This window comes from Bos taurus, chromosome 6 (assembly GCF_002263795.3).
Source record: "Bos taurus isolate L1 Dominette 01449 registration number 42190680 breed Hereford chromosome 6, ARS-UCD2.0, whole genome shotgun sequence".
Classification (NCBI taxonomy): domain Eukaryota; kingdom Metazoa; phylum Chordata; class Mammalia; order Artiodactyla; family Bovidae; genus Bos; species Bos taurus.
In genome coordinates, this window is record NC_037333.1 from 56,828,161 (window position 1) to 56,840,455 (window position 12,295).

The window sequence follows — 12,295 nt, forward strand, 5'->3', positions numbered from 1 at the left end:
ATCATGTGTCCCCTGAAACTGAATGAAGGAGGTGGAGAAAACAGATGGGCCTAATTATTGCCTGGACCTTTTAAAGAGGTTGAAAAGAAGCCATAGGACTTCCCTGATGGTCTAGTGGTTAAGAATCCTCCTGCCAATGCAGGGGACATGGGTTTGATTGCTGGTCCAGGAAGATTTCATATGTTTCAGGGCAACTAAGCCCAAGCACCACAACTACTGAGCCCACATTCTAGAGTCCAGGCTCCGCAACAAGAGAAGTCCACCCATTGCAAATAAGAGAGTAGCCTTCACTTGCCACAACTAGAGAAAGACTGCACAGCCAAATAAATTAAAAAATAAAATTTTAAAAAGAAAAGAAGGCATAGATATCCATTCCTCTTCCAAAGAAAATATCCTTGATAATGCAGTACCCAGGAGATCCAAGAGAAGAAGAGCCCTGGGTTAGCAACAGCTCTTCATTTAAGATCCCTGTGTTTTGGCCATTCTGACATTTAACAGAAAGCATTTTCTCCATGCAAAATGAAATCATGTCAGATTACTCAATTCTTCTTCTTCCTCAAATGTATTTTTTGAAGTTATTATCTGGAAGAATACGGAGAATACTGGGGTAAATCCCAAACCATTCACCAGGTAAATATGCCAGGAGTAAAGGCAGTAGCTGGTAAAGTAGATATCAAAAAACATGATACCTCAATAAACCAGTTTTGCAAAGCTGTAAAAGTTACACCTATATTTAATTGGCTTTAGCTGTTCCTTCAAACCTCTGCTGCTGCTAAGTCACTTCAGTTGTGTCTAACTCTGTATGACCCCATAGACGTCAGCCCACCAGGCTCCCCCATCCCTGGGATTCTCCAGGCAAGAACACTGGAGTGGGTTGCCATTTTCTTCTCCAATGCATGAAAGTGAAATGTGAAAGTGAAGTCGCTCAGTCGTGTCTGACCTTCTGCGACCCCATGGACTGTAGCCTTCAGGCTCCTCCACCCATGGGATTTTCCAGGCAAGAGTACTGGAGGGGGGTGCCATCGCCTTCTCCACTATGAGCCTCTAGGGAAGTTTAAATTATTGACTGAACCATGTTTCTGCATAAATTGTTGTTAAGTAAATGATTGTTTGAATAAGATTATCAGCAAGATTCTATAAATGTTACTTTCTTGGTAGGCACTCCTATTTTATTTCCTAGAGAATAAAAAAAAATGAGGAAGAAACAACTAAAGACAATTAAACAGTAACATATGAGTCAGTCAGTTCAGTTGCTCAGTCGTGTCCAACTCTTTTCGACCCCATGGACTGCAGCACACCAGGCTTCCCTATCCATTACCAATTCCCAGAGCTTACTCAAACTCACGTCTGTCGAGTCAGTGATGCCATCCAACCATCTCATCCTCTGTAGTCCCCTTCTCCTCCTGCCTTCAATCTTTCCCAGCATCAGGGTCTTTTCCAATGAGTCAATTCTTTGCATCAGGTGGCCAAAGTATTGAAGTTTCAGCTTCAGCATCAGTCCTTCCGATGAATATTCAGGACTGATCTCCTTTAGGATAGACTGGTTGGATCTCCTTGCAGTCCAAGGGACTCTCAAGAGTCTTCTCCAACACCACAGTTCAAAAGCATTAATTCTTTGGTGCTCAGCTTTCTTTATCGTCCAACTCTCACATCCATACATGACTACTGGAAAAACCATCCTTTTGACTAGTCTGACCTTTAACTGTATTGAAGATATGATTTTTGTTACAACATTTGAATCAAAACTCAAGAGTGAAACACACAATATATTGAGAAAATCAAACAAACAAATCCTGTTTGGCTTCACACCGTTGTGTCACTTGGGCGAGTTCACATCACTTTCAGGGTACTAGGGAGAATAAATGAGATACTATCCATTAAGCACCTGTCATGGTAAGGCCCATGGTAGACTTTCAAATAACAATGATTCTCTTCCTCTTAAATATTGAGTTTTATTGATGATTTAAGACTAACATCTCATTTTCACCTTTCTAAAGATGCAACCTTCTGCCAATGCCGAGAATGAGAAGACCTGGCAAGAGATATCAGATGAGATCAAGAAGATATTTAAGACTGCTGTAAAACTGTTACATGAAAAGGGGAAGATGAAACATAGCCAAGCCAAGAGGTACCTGTTCTCAGGTAATTTTTTTATGCATCTTCCGTAAACTGAGGAATTGATCATTAATAGATATATTCACTGTTTCCTTTTATGGTTCTGTAAATTTAATAGTATTTACTGCCTGATGAAATTTAATTTTTCTAAATGTTTTTATCTCCTGGAGAGACAAGTAAACTTTTTACTCAAAGATAAGCTTTTACTTACTTAACTTGAGGAATTCTCCAAAAATATGACTTTAAAAGAAATCAGAGGAGGCTGAATATAATAGACCAGACTCAGCCAGTATTTCTCAGTTGAACTGTTCATTAATTCACTTGCTCAGCAAACATTTATTGAGGGCATATATATGCCAGGCACTGGGGCTACAACAATGATGAAGAAGGCAAGGTTTCTGCTCTCCTGGAACTTATTGTTTAGTGAGGAGAAAATAAGTGATAGGCAAGTAATCAAATAAATGAACAATATCATGTCAGAAAGGATAAGTGCTATGAATAAAATACAGTAATACAATAATAGGGCCTGAGGAAGGCTGTGGGGGTCCAGATTTAGATAGGGCAGGTGATAAGGAAATGACTTCTGAGCTAAATGGCAGAATGAATCAGAGCTGGCAGTGTCATATCTAAAATAGAGAATTCTAGGCAGAGGGATTGCCAGCTTCAAGATTCCTGAGACAGGAATGTCCTAAGCAAGTTCTAGGAGCAGGAAGAAGGTAAAGATTGCCAAGCTCAGAGAAGGAGAGATGAGGTTAGAAGGTGGGCACAGGCCATAATAACAATAGAAATAATCAATAGGCAATCTGTAATAGAAATAGAATAGAGTTTTATTCAAGCCAAACTGAGGACTGTAGCCTGAGAGAGACAGATTCAAGAAGCACTTGAATTGTGTTATAATTAGAGCTGGCAAGAAGTCAGGATGCATGTCAAATAAGGACTGGTTGGGGTCTGAAATGGTCACATAGTTACAATGGGTAGACCTTGAGACCTAGGCAGCTGCTAGCAGATATTATTTTGAGAATGAACTGGTGGTGTTCTTCCATCTGATACAGTTCAGAGAATTCAAGTTCTCAGTGATGCAGGAAAAATGTCTGAAACCCATACACAATGGCCACTGGTTCCATTTTGGATGCCTGAATCATAGATATTCCATTTTGATTTTTAGATGTATTCTTTCCTTTAGTGGTTAAATCAGATGTACAATGCATGTTTGATGGGCCAGAAGACAGGCTGTTCTATTTAACATGCAGTTCAACCCTAATCAAGTATAAGCCAGAATGACTTCCTCATATTTCAATCTGTGAAAATTTCTTCCATCACTGCATAAGATGGGAAGCTATCAGAGGTTGGGAAGTAAGGGAGTGGCAGGGTCTAGATTCGCCTTAAAATAAAAAATATCCCTAACTGCTGAGCAGAGACTCACTTGTGGGCCTTTTTCAGCTGTGGAAAAGAGGTTTTATTTTTAGGAATTGCCTAGGAAATCACATATCTGAAGGAATATGTCAGTCATAGTTTCCAGGGGATGCAGACTCCTAGGTAAAATAATTGGTTAAGTAGCATTTATTTTAAGAGGTGATAGCAAAGAATTATTGAAGAAAAAAGCAACAGTAGTTGCATTTTCAGACTGGTTTTGTGAATGATGTGGCAAAATGTTTGTGAAAACCTAAGAAGCACTTGATACCATTCTCGCCGGATATGCTTGTATTTCAACCTCAGAGAAAGTATGAATAATTTTGACAAATTCATTCTCCAGAAGATGTCAAAAATTGGGTCTTATTTTAGTTCTCCCTAAAAATGCTAAAATCACCAGGAATAAGTACTATCTTTAGAATATACAGGTAACATATATCCTTATTCCTCTGGGATCTTTTTGATCCATTTTTGAAGCCCTGGTTCTTTGTCTTTATCAAGGGCAAAACTCCCCTATTCCTAAAAAATGTGCTGTATCAGGAAAAAAATACCAAGAGCAAACACTCTGCTATTCTTGATATTAAGAGACACCAGTTGGGGAGGGCATCCTCTGACTCAGAGTTAGACAGCCCAAGTTTTAAAAAATTCATAAGCAAATACTTTCTCTTAATTTTCTCCACAATAAAGAACTTGGTCCACATGGATAGCCATATGAAGATTAATCATTTTGTACTAGGTAGTATGAAATACTATAGCTGGCCTATTTTCTATTTGGGGTTACATCTCTAAAAGATATGCATGCTCATGAAATTTTAATTTACATTCCAACTCATTTTAAGACCATGTTTGCCCAGTGAAAATTGCTGAAGAGGGGCCAATTCTTTGAAAAGGATAGAGTATATTTGTTTTGTGCCAGTCTATCAATAACCAATGTGGTAGTTAGACCAGGCTTTTTGTCTCTTATTAGGATTGCAAGATACTCTTCAGCAATCACCATCAGGTAACTTTGAAAAAATAAAGGCTTATAACTTGTAAGTGGAATAGGAAATGGCAACCCACTCCAGTATTCTTGCCTGGAGAATCCCATGGACAGAGAAGCCTGGAGGGCTACAGTCCATAGGGTCAGAAAAAGTTTGACATGACTGAACACACATACACATTACTTATAGGACCTGGAAATTCCAGAGCACATCTAAAGCTACACAACAAGGTCAGAAGCAGAGAGAGAAAGAGAGACAGAGCACACACATCTAGGGTTCTGCTTTTACTGGGCTCACTCTTTACTGGTAAATTTAAAACGTAAAAGTGGGAATTTAAAGCACAGGAAGAGAGAAAAACAAGTGGCCAGAAAGGTTAGTTACTGAAGTCCACCAAGAGCTCTTAAACAAAGGAGTCTCAGTGAGGGGGGCTGGCCTGCTCTGTATGTGTGGCTGTTAATGAGTTTATTCAAGATAGGTCTCATTGAAATGGACGCCTCAGCAATCAAAGCTTAAGTCAGACATTTGCATTATTAAAAAACAGTGCCCCCCCCAAAAAAAAAAAACTGTCAGGGTTTACACTACAATATTACTTTAATATTTTCCGAAATCTTCAAATAAGAATACCAGATAGAGGGATTTCCCTGGTGGAACACAGATGGCTGGATAAGAAGAGGTGGACCAAAGGCTACTTTCTGCAGGAGTTCAGAATATCCAAATTTCTTGCATCTTTCCCTGTATATATTATAACAAATTTGTACTCTTCTACAAAAAGAAAAGTAGACATATGTTATATAAGCTTACTTATCTGGCCTCCTGATACAATTTTCCTGAATAAAATCTTTGGTAAAACATATTGATTTGGGACTTTCCTGGTGATCTAGTGATTAAGGGCCCACATGCCCCTGCAGGGGACATGGGTTCAAGAAGATTCCACATGCCTCAGGGCGACTAAGCCCGTGTGCTACAGCTACTGAGCCCATACACCACAAGTACTGAAGCCCCAATGCTCTAGAACCTGGGCTGTGCAACAGGAGAAGCCATCACAGTGAGAAGCTCACACACTGCAACTAAATAAAGCCCATGTGAACTAACGAAGACCCAGCGCAGCCAAAAATAAATAAAATTTAAAAAAAGAAACTATACTGATGTGAATAGCACAGCTTATTCAACACTGGTGGATATAAATACATCTCTTTTACTTCAATCACAAATCTTTATCAATTGCTATCATTACTGAAAAAATATTATCACAGAAATTCTGCTAAAAGGTACCATTTTTAAATAAAATTCCCACCTCCCTTCATAGTTACTTTATAGAATATACCTATGTTTCATTTTTGCTTGATGTGGGAGGTGTGGCCAGTATATTGAGATGGTCTAAGTTACAACCAGCCCCATCCCCTGCCCCCATGCTTCCACCAGATCCCAGCCCAGCAGTCACCGCCTTAAGAAAACCTTCTCTGACTTCTCCAAGTGGATTAGATTTCTCAATTGTTTGCTCTCAAGGCACCATATCATTCAACTTCCCAGGCATAAAAATAATACATTTCTTTGTGGGACTCTGTGACTCATGTCTGCCATCTTCCACTGGACTATAAGCTTCATAATAGCTTTTTCTCTCAGCATTCTGTTTTCTCCCACCACTGTATCCTAAGCAACTAGCAGCATGCCTGGTACATAGCAGATGCTCATTTAAGACCAACTGGATAAAGAAAAGCAGAGGGGAGAAAAGTTTCAAAAGACTGCTTGTTTTAAAATTCATGCCCATTGGTTTAATTATTTTAAATTTTTCCCTAAAATTGTGCATAATTGTTGCTTTTTATTAGTACTGATACAACTTTAAATGTTCTTATGGGGCCTCAAATGATTTAGAAAGTATATTTACTTTTATGTGAGCATATGTATTACAAGCCCTAACATGGTTTATCTCAGAAGAAATAAAGTTAAATACTGAGTCATTTTCCTGTTCCTGCTCTGATGGGTGTAATGGGATTTAACAGTGACATGGATAATGGATAAATGAAATTAGCACATAATTATATTTTGAACATGCTTTTACATTTATATTTACACATATATGTCTGGGGTATGCATCTCAAGCAAAATGGTGAAACCACAGTGGAGGAAAGACCCACGAGGAAGAAATAGACTAGATACGTCATGTGGCCTCTTCCTCGTTCTCTCCTTGCCCCAGTTAGTTCCTGCTCTCCACTCTTAGAACCTCTGGAGTCTGGGAGGAAAGCCACGTGGGAACTTAGAAGAAGCAACTATAAGCTTAGTGTGCTTTCTTTCTTATGATTATGTTCAACCTCTCCCTCAGGTCTTGGAGGAAATTAAACAATTGTATTTAGAATCCATTGTTCTGGGATCCAGGCTGTTCAGGAAAAGACAAATAGGAAATTAAGGACTTGAGAAATTATTCTAAAGATAACTCAGCTACACACTATAAGCAAAATAAACTACCACTACTGACTTAAGAGCCACATGCTAAAAGCGTGGGTGCGTTGCTTCTTGGTTCTAGACAGTAAACTCCTTGTTGTATTTTCTTTCAGCGATAGAGGATGAATTTGACTTTGCTCTAGGAAAGCAAACTCCAGCATTCCTGAAGAAGTGTGTTTGCTATATTAGGAAAATTGCTAACATTGAGCGTTTCGTGAAAATCCCGGAAATGGGAAAATACATGGATATAACTGGAACAGAACCAAGAATTATTCGGGACCCTGAAGCCCAAGAGAAGCTGATAAAACTCAGGGATGAATTTATTCCTACCATTGTTGCTTCATCTAATCTGAGAGTGTACACATCTGTTACTCATTGTGACATGAAACTAGGCTATTCCCAAGAAATAGAAAACCATTACATAGAAGGACTTGGTAAACAATTTTATGAGGACATGATTGACATAATTCAGGCCACGGTTCAACAGAATTTTGACACAGAAACTGATACGCTCTATGATGAAATCCTTCAGCATTCGTCCTTATGTAAAACATATGCCTCCTTCTACGAGTACAAATGTGAATCTCTAAACATCGTGCATAAATACATTCTTCCAAGCAAAACTGGGCACATCAACCCACTTATTGTATACGGTGGACCATGCACTGGAAAGACCCTTCTGCTAGCTGAAGTAGCAAAGAAGGTAAATACCTATTCTTTTACATGTATGTTTGTAAAAACTGGGGAAAAGATCGAGTCAACCAAATTCACTTCCATTTTCTGTGTTTACTATGAATTATAATGGGTCCTTTTGGAATGGACCAGCTTTTCTCTTTTGCTGGTATAACAATTATACTGAAAGGTAAGACTCACGAGGTTCAATCCTAGAACAGCTTTGTTTTGTCTCTTGCTGTTCAAACTCATGTTGTGGAGCTAGTTCTCATCTGGCTGGAAACAAGGGCAGATCTCACAACTCTTCTCATCACTCTCAGCAAAGACAAGCCCTCTGATTGCTTCTGGATACTAAATCCATCTCAGTTCAGCAATTAATATGTCCAGTTGAAGATGATAATGAATACTTCAGTCTACATCTCCTTCCCCCGACTGAGGCCAACCATATGCCAGGCCCCTCCAGCAGGAAGTAGGAACATGACCATCTTCTCCTTTCTTACACCACCCAGCACTTCTTCCCCTCCATCCCTAACCCCAACCACGCTCTGACTTCTATAGGTTGTGATTTAGGGGATGTAGGTAAGGTGGCCAGAACATTCTTATAGACCAGTATTCTTCTGACTTGGACTCTGCATTCTGGTCTTGGAAGGTGTTTAAAACTTCCTCCTGTTTCTTCTGAGGCCTTTTCCTGGTTTCCCAAAGGTCTTTTCCCTCTCACATAACCCGACCTGTCCTCACTGAGCACCTCTCACCTGCTGTTCCCTAGGCACAGGGAACCGCATTGTTTTTCCATCTGGTCACCCCATGGCTCCTAGACATCCAGCAACACATATCCTAGTATCTTTAGGCCAAGAGCCTCTCCACAGCCCAGCAAGCTCCCTTAGACAGGAACTGGGAAAAACAGAACCAGCAGAAACCCTCACCACTCCCACTTACCAGTGGCTGACATCTGAAACATGGGAAACACTTGGGTACTGTTTTGCCCTGAGAAACTCCAGTCCCAAAAGGGCATCTCTCTATCACTCCTCCATTGGAGCAGCTAGCCAGGCTCACTCACTCAACCTCCATATTCCTCAGCTGTCATCAGACCCAGATGGCTGTTTCTCAAGCCCTAGGGGACATCCTGAAAGTGGTCCATTGCAGCCCCTTTCCCAAAGGTAGAAGTGAGAAGTGGGCATCTATCAGTCCTCCACTTTGGGAGTAGGGTGGTGAGACATATAACCCACAGCATCCTCATCTCCCCACTTCCCTGGTGGCTCAGTGCTAAAGAACCCGCCTGCCAATGCAGGAGACACAGGCGACACGGGTTTGATCCCTGGGTCAGGATGATCCCCTGGAGAAAGATATGGCCATCCAGTATTCTTGCCTGAGAGATTCCATGAACAGAGGAGCCTGGCAGGCTACAGTCTATGGGGTCGCAAAGAGTCAGACACGACTTAGCCACTAAACAACAACAATAAAATCCTCCTCTCCCATTTTTTTTCTTGGCCCCTTTTTCAGGCTGGAGGTAAGGAGTCCACCAAAGGTAGCAAAACTAGTTTTCAAAATTCCCTTTCAAGTCTTGCAAGATGGGCTGGAGCTTCACTCTGGAATGTGGTGTCTATTGTCTAAACTCGGTGAAACTAGTACCAGTTTTAACCTCCTGTTACACTTGATACCAAAGTCTGATGGTTTATACTATCCAGGGGTTACTTCAGAATCTTTGTATTGCTCTTCTTGTGGCTACTGTCTTAAAAACAGAGGTTTCCTTAACTGTGTGAACATTCTCATGATCTATCACGTGCTACACAATCTTATCTTGAGGACAAGAAAAGGGACGATTGTGTTGCACCTCATGTGGGGATTAGGTCCCAAAGTGAGGACACAGGTGACAACCACGTATATCAGACTTACATTTAAAGTCCCTAGGAAGGCCCATTTACCGTTTCTCAATCTGCCACACCCAGCCGCTGGTTTTCCTTCTGGTGTTAGGGTATGAGCCCTTTCTTCAACTGAAACGGCAGGCTTATATTTAGGGGCCACGTTGTGTCAAAATAGGTGTGTGCATGTGCATGTGTGTGACCATCTGCCTGTGCCTGCATACTGCTTTGTAGGTGTGTCTTCACACTTTAGAATTATTCCAAGTGAGCAAGACAGTAATGCTACAAGGGGAACTGAAATCAAATGAGAAAACACTTGGTGTATGCACTTCACCGGAGAAGGCAACTGCGCCCCACTCCAGTACTCTTGCCTGGAAAATCCCATGGGGCGGAGGAGCCTGGTGGGCTGTAGTCCATGGGGTCGCAAAGAGTTGGACACAACTGAGCGACTTCACTTTCACTTTTCACTTTCTTGCATTGGAGAAGGAAATGGCAACCCACTCCAGTGTTCTTGCTCGGCGGAGCCTGGTGGGCTGCCGTCTATGGGGTCGCACAGAGTCAGACACAACTGAAGCAACTTAGCAGCAGCAGCAGCAGCAGCAACACACACTTCGCACTCACTCTAGGGCTTTTTCCTTGTGGAAGAGGGGAGGATAAAAGTGGTTGCAGGAACAATGCACATGTGACGCAACCCTCTGTGTCCAGCACGGTAGTCGTGTGATGTGTGTGATATGGCTGTACACACACGCAGTCCCCGTGGGCAGAGTGTGGTGACAGTCAACTTAAACAATGGCCTTCCGAGTGCTCGCTGTTCTGGGTATGTTGTGCAACCACCATGGTCTCAGAGGAGCCTTGCCTAGTTTTAGGTCCCCTGCCTGGACTCTGCTTGCTTCTCCTCCCTCCTGGAGAACATCTGCTCCAGTCCCTCCCTCATCTCCACCAATCTGTGCTCTCGTGACCTGTGTCACTTGTAAGGATCCAGACAGGCATCTCAGGTTTGTCTCCAGGTCATCTCTTGTGCAACCTGTCCCAACATTTCCTGGGACATGAGCTCATATCAAAAGGCCATTCTTTATAGATATCGCATATCCTCCAACCCGGGATTGGGAAGAAGGATGATGCATATAATCATCATAAGCCATCCACACAGGGACAAACAGATTGTATTCTGTTTCTGATTTGCCACCGAAGGACAGCGGTAAAATGGAGGGATTCTGTGTGTGCGTGCACGTGCGCGTGCTCAGCCATGTCTGACTCTTTGTGACCCCATGGACTGTAGCCCGTTAGGCTCCTCTGTCCGTGGGATTTTCCAGGCAAGAATACTGTACCTTCCTCCAAATTAGCTTCAAAGGTTGGGGCCAAACACCAAAAATGAGTTGCTTATTTTCCTTAGCAGTTAGTTTTGAAACTGACATCCATGAATCTTCTAAACTTATTCATCTAAACTACCTATTGGGGAACCAAGTTTCATAAACCTACTTCTTAATGTATTAGAAAATAAGTCTTTTTCTAAGGAATATCCTTGGTGAATTCCAAAGATTACTGAAAAACATTATCTCCCTAAAAGTATGCTTTGGAATGTTTATACTTTGATCATATCCCTTTTTGTCCTTACCTTTCCAGACAGAAAAATACTAAACCTAGCAGCCCTCTCACATTTGTTATCCCTTTAACTGTAAATTTAAAAAAGAGAGAGTGGGAGAGAGAGAACACTCAAATGAAAGTCAGATATGACTTCTATTCCATTTTCATCTCTTGATAATCATTGAACTACGAGCAAACTATTTATCTGGCTTGGGCCTCAGTTTCCTCTTCTGTTACATGATACTGTAATCTGTAATCCCATGTGTCCTACAGAGAGATAATGTGAGGCCTGATGACTGCCTGTTTATATAGTAAACTGTCTGTTATAAAGCACAAATTCAGCCAAACTCATTTAATCCACATTATCAGATTTTTATGATAATAATAAAAAATAATAATGATGACCTTATATCATCATAATAGACTAAAAGTCTCTGAGTCATAAAAGATTATATTCAATATCATTTTATTGCTGAATATTTTTATTACATTCTAATTAACTAGAAGGCTTCCCAGGTGGCTCAGTGGTAAAGAATCTGCCTGCTAAGCAGAAGATACAAGTTTGATCCCGGGGTCAGGAAGATCCCCTGGAGAAGGAAATGGCAACCCACTCCAGTATTCTTTCCTGGGAAATCCCATGGACAGAGGAGTCTGGCGGGCATAGTGCCTAAGGTCACGAAAGAATTGGACATGACTCAGTGATTACAACAAAAGTTAACTAGACCATGGTCAGCCTTATGTAACCTCAACCAAGGAAAATAATTGACTTGACCTAATGTGTAGGTCCCAGGTGGCTCAGTCGGTAAAGAATCTGCCTGCAATGTGGAGACCTGGGTTCAATCCTTGGTTCGATTCTTGGGTTGGAAAGATCCCCTGGAGGAGGGCATGGCAACCCACTCCAGTATTCTTGCCTGGAGAACCCCCACTGACAGAGAAGCCTGGTGGGCTACGGTTCATGGGGTCACAAAGAGTTGGACACGTCTGAGAGACTAAGCATACAATGTGTAGGTCATTACTTAATCTATTCATTAAATATTTACCAAGCACCTACCATGTGCCAACAACTGTGCCAAGAAATGGAAATTCAGTGATGAGGAACTAAGCATACTAGATATTCAGATTTACAGTTGGTGAAATGCTTTGTAGCTTTTAGAATACAAGCCAAATGCTGCCTTGTGGTTGACTGCTACTGTTACCACTGTTTTATTACCTTTAGTGGAGTGATCCTGAGCATTT

The 12,295-nt window shown here is 41.3% G+C and overlaps 2 protein-coding genes across 2 annotated transcripts in view; one reads left to right on the forward strand and one right to left on the reverse strand.

The window, feature by feature from the left end:
- The window catches only part of NWD2 (NACHT and WD repeat domain containing 2), a 239,018-nt gene that overhangs the window by 220,207 nt on the left and 6,516 nt on the right, over window positions 1–12,295 (forward strand). Inside the window, exons 5-6 of the mRNA NM_001435023.1 lie at window positions 1,998–2,142; window positions 7,058–7,647. Coding sequence (NP_001421952.1) covers window positions 1,998–2,142; window positions 7,058–7,647 — 735 coding nt within the window. The remainder of the gene's footprint in view (window positions 1–1,997; window positions 2,143–7,057; window positions 7,648–12,295) is intronic.
- LOC101906734 (uncharacterized) overlaps window positions 1–12,295 on the reverse strand; it is a 104,299-nt gene that overhangs the window by 46,945 nt on the left and 45,059 nt on the right. The gene's annotated exons all lie outside the window — the stretch shown is intronic.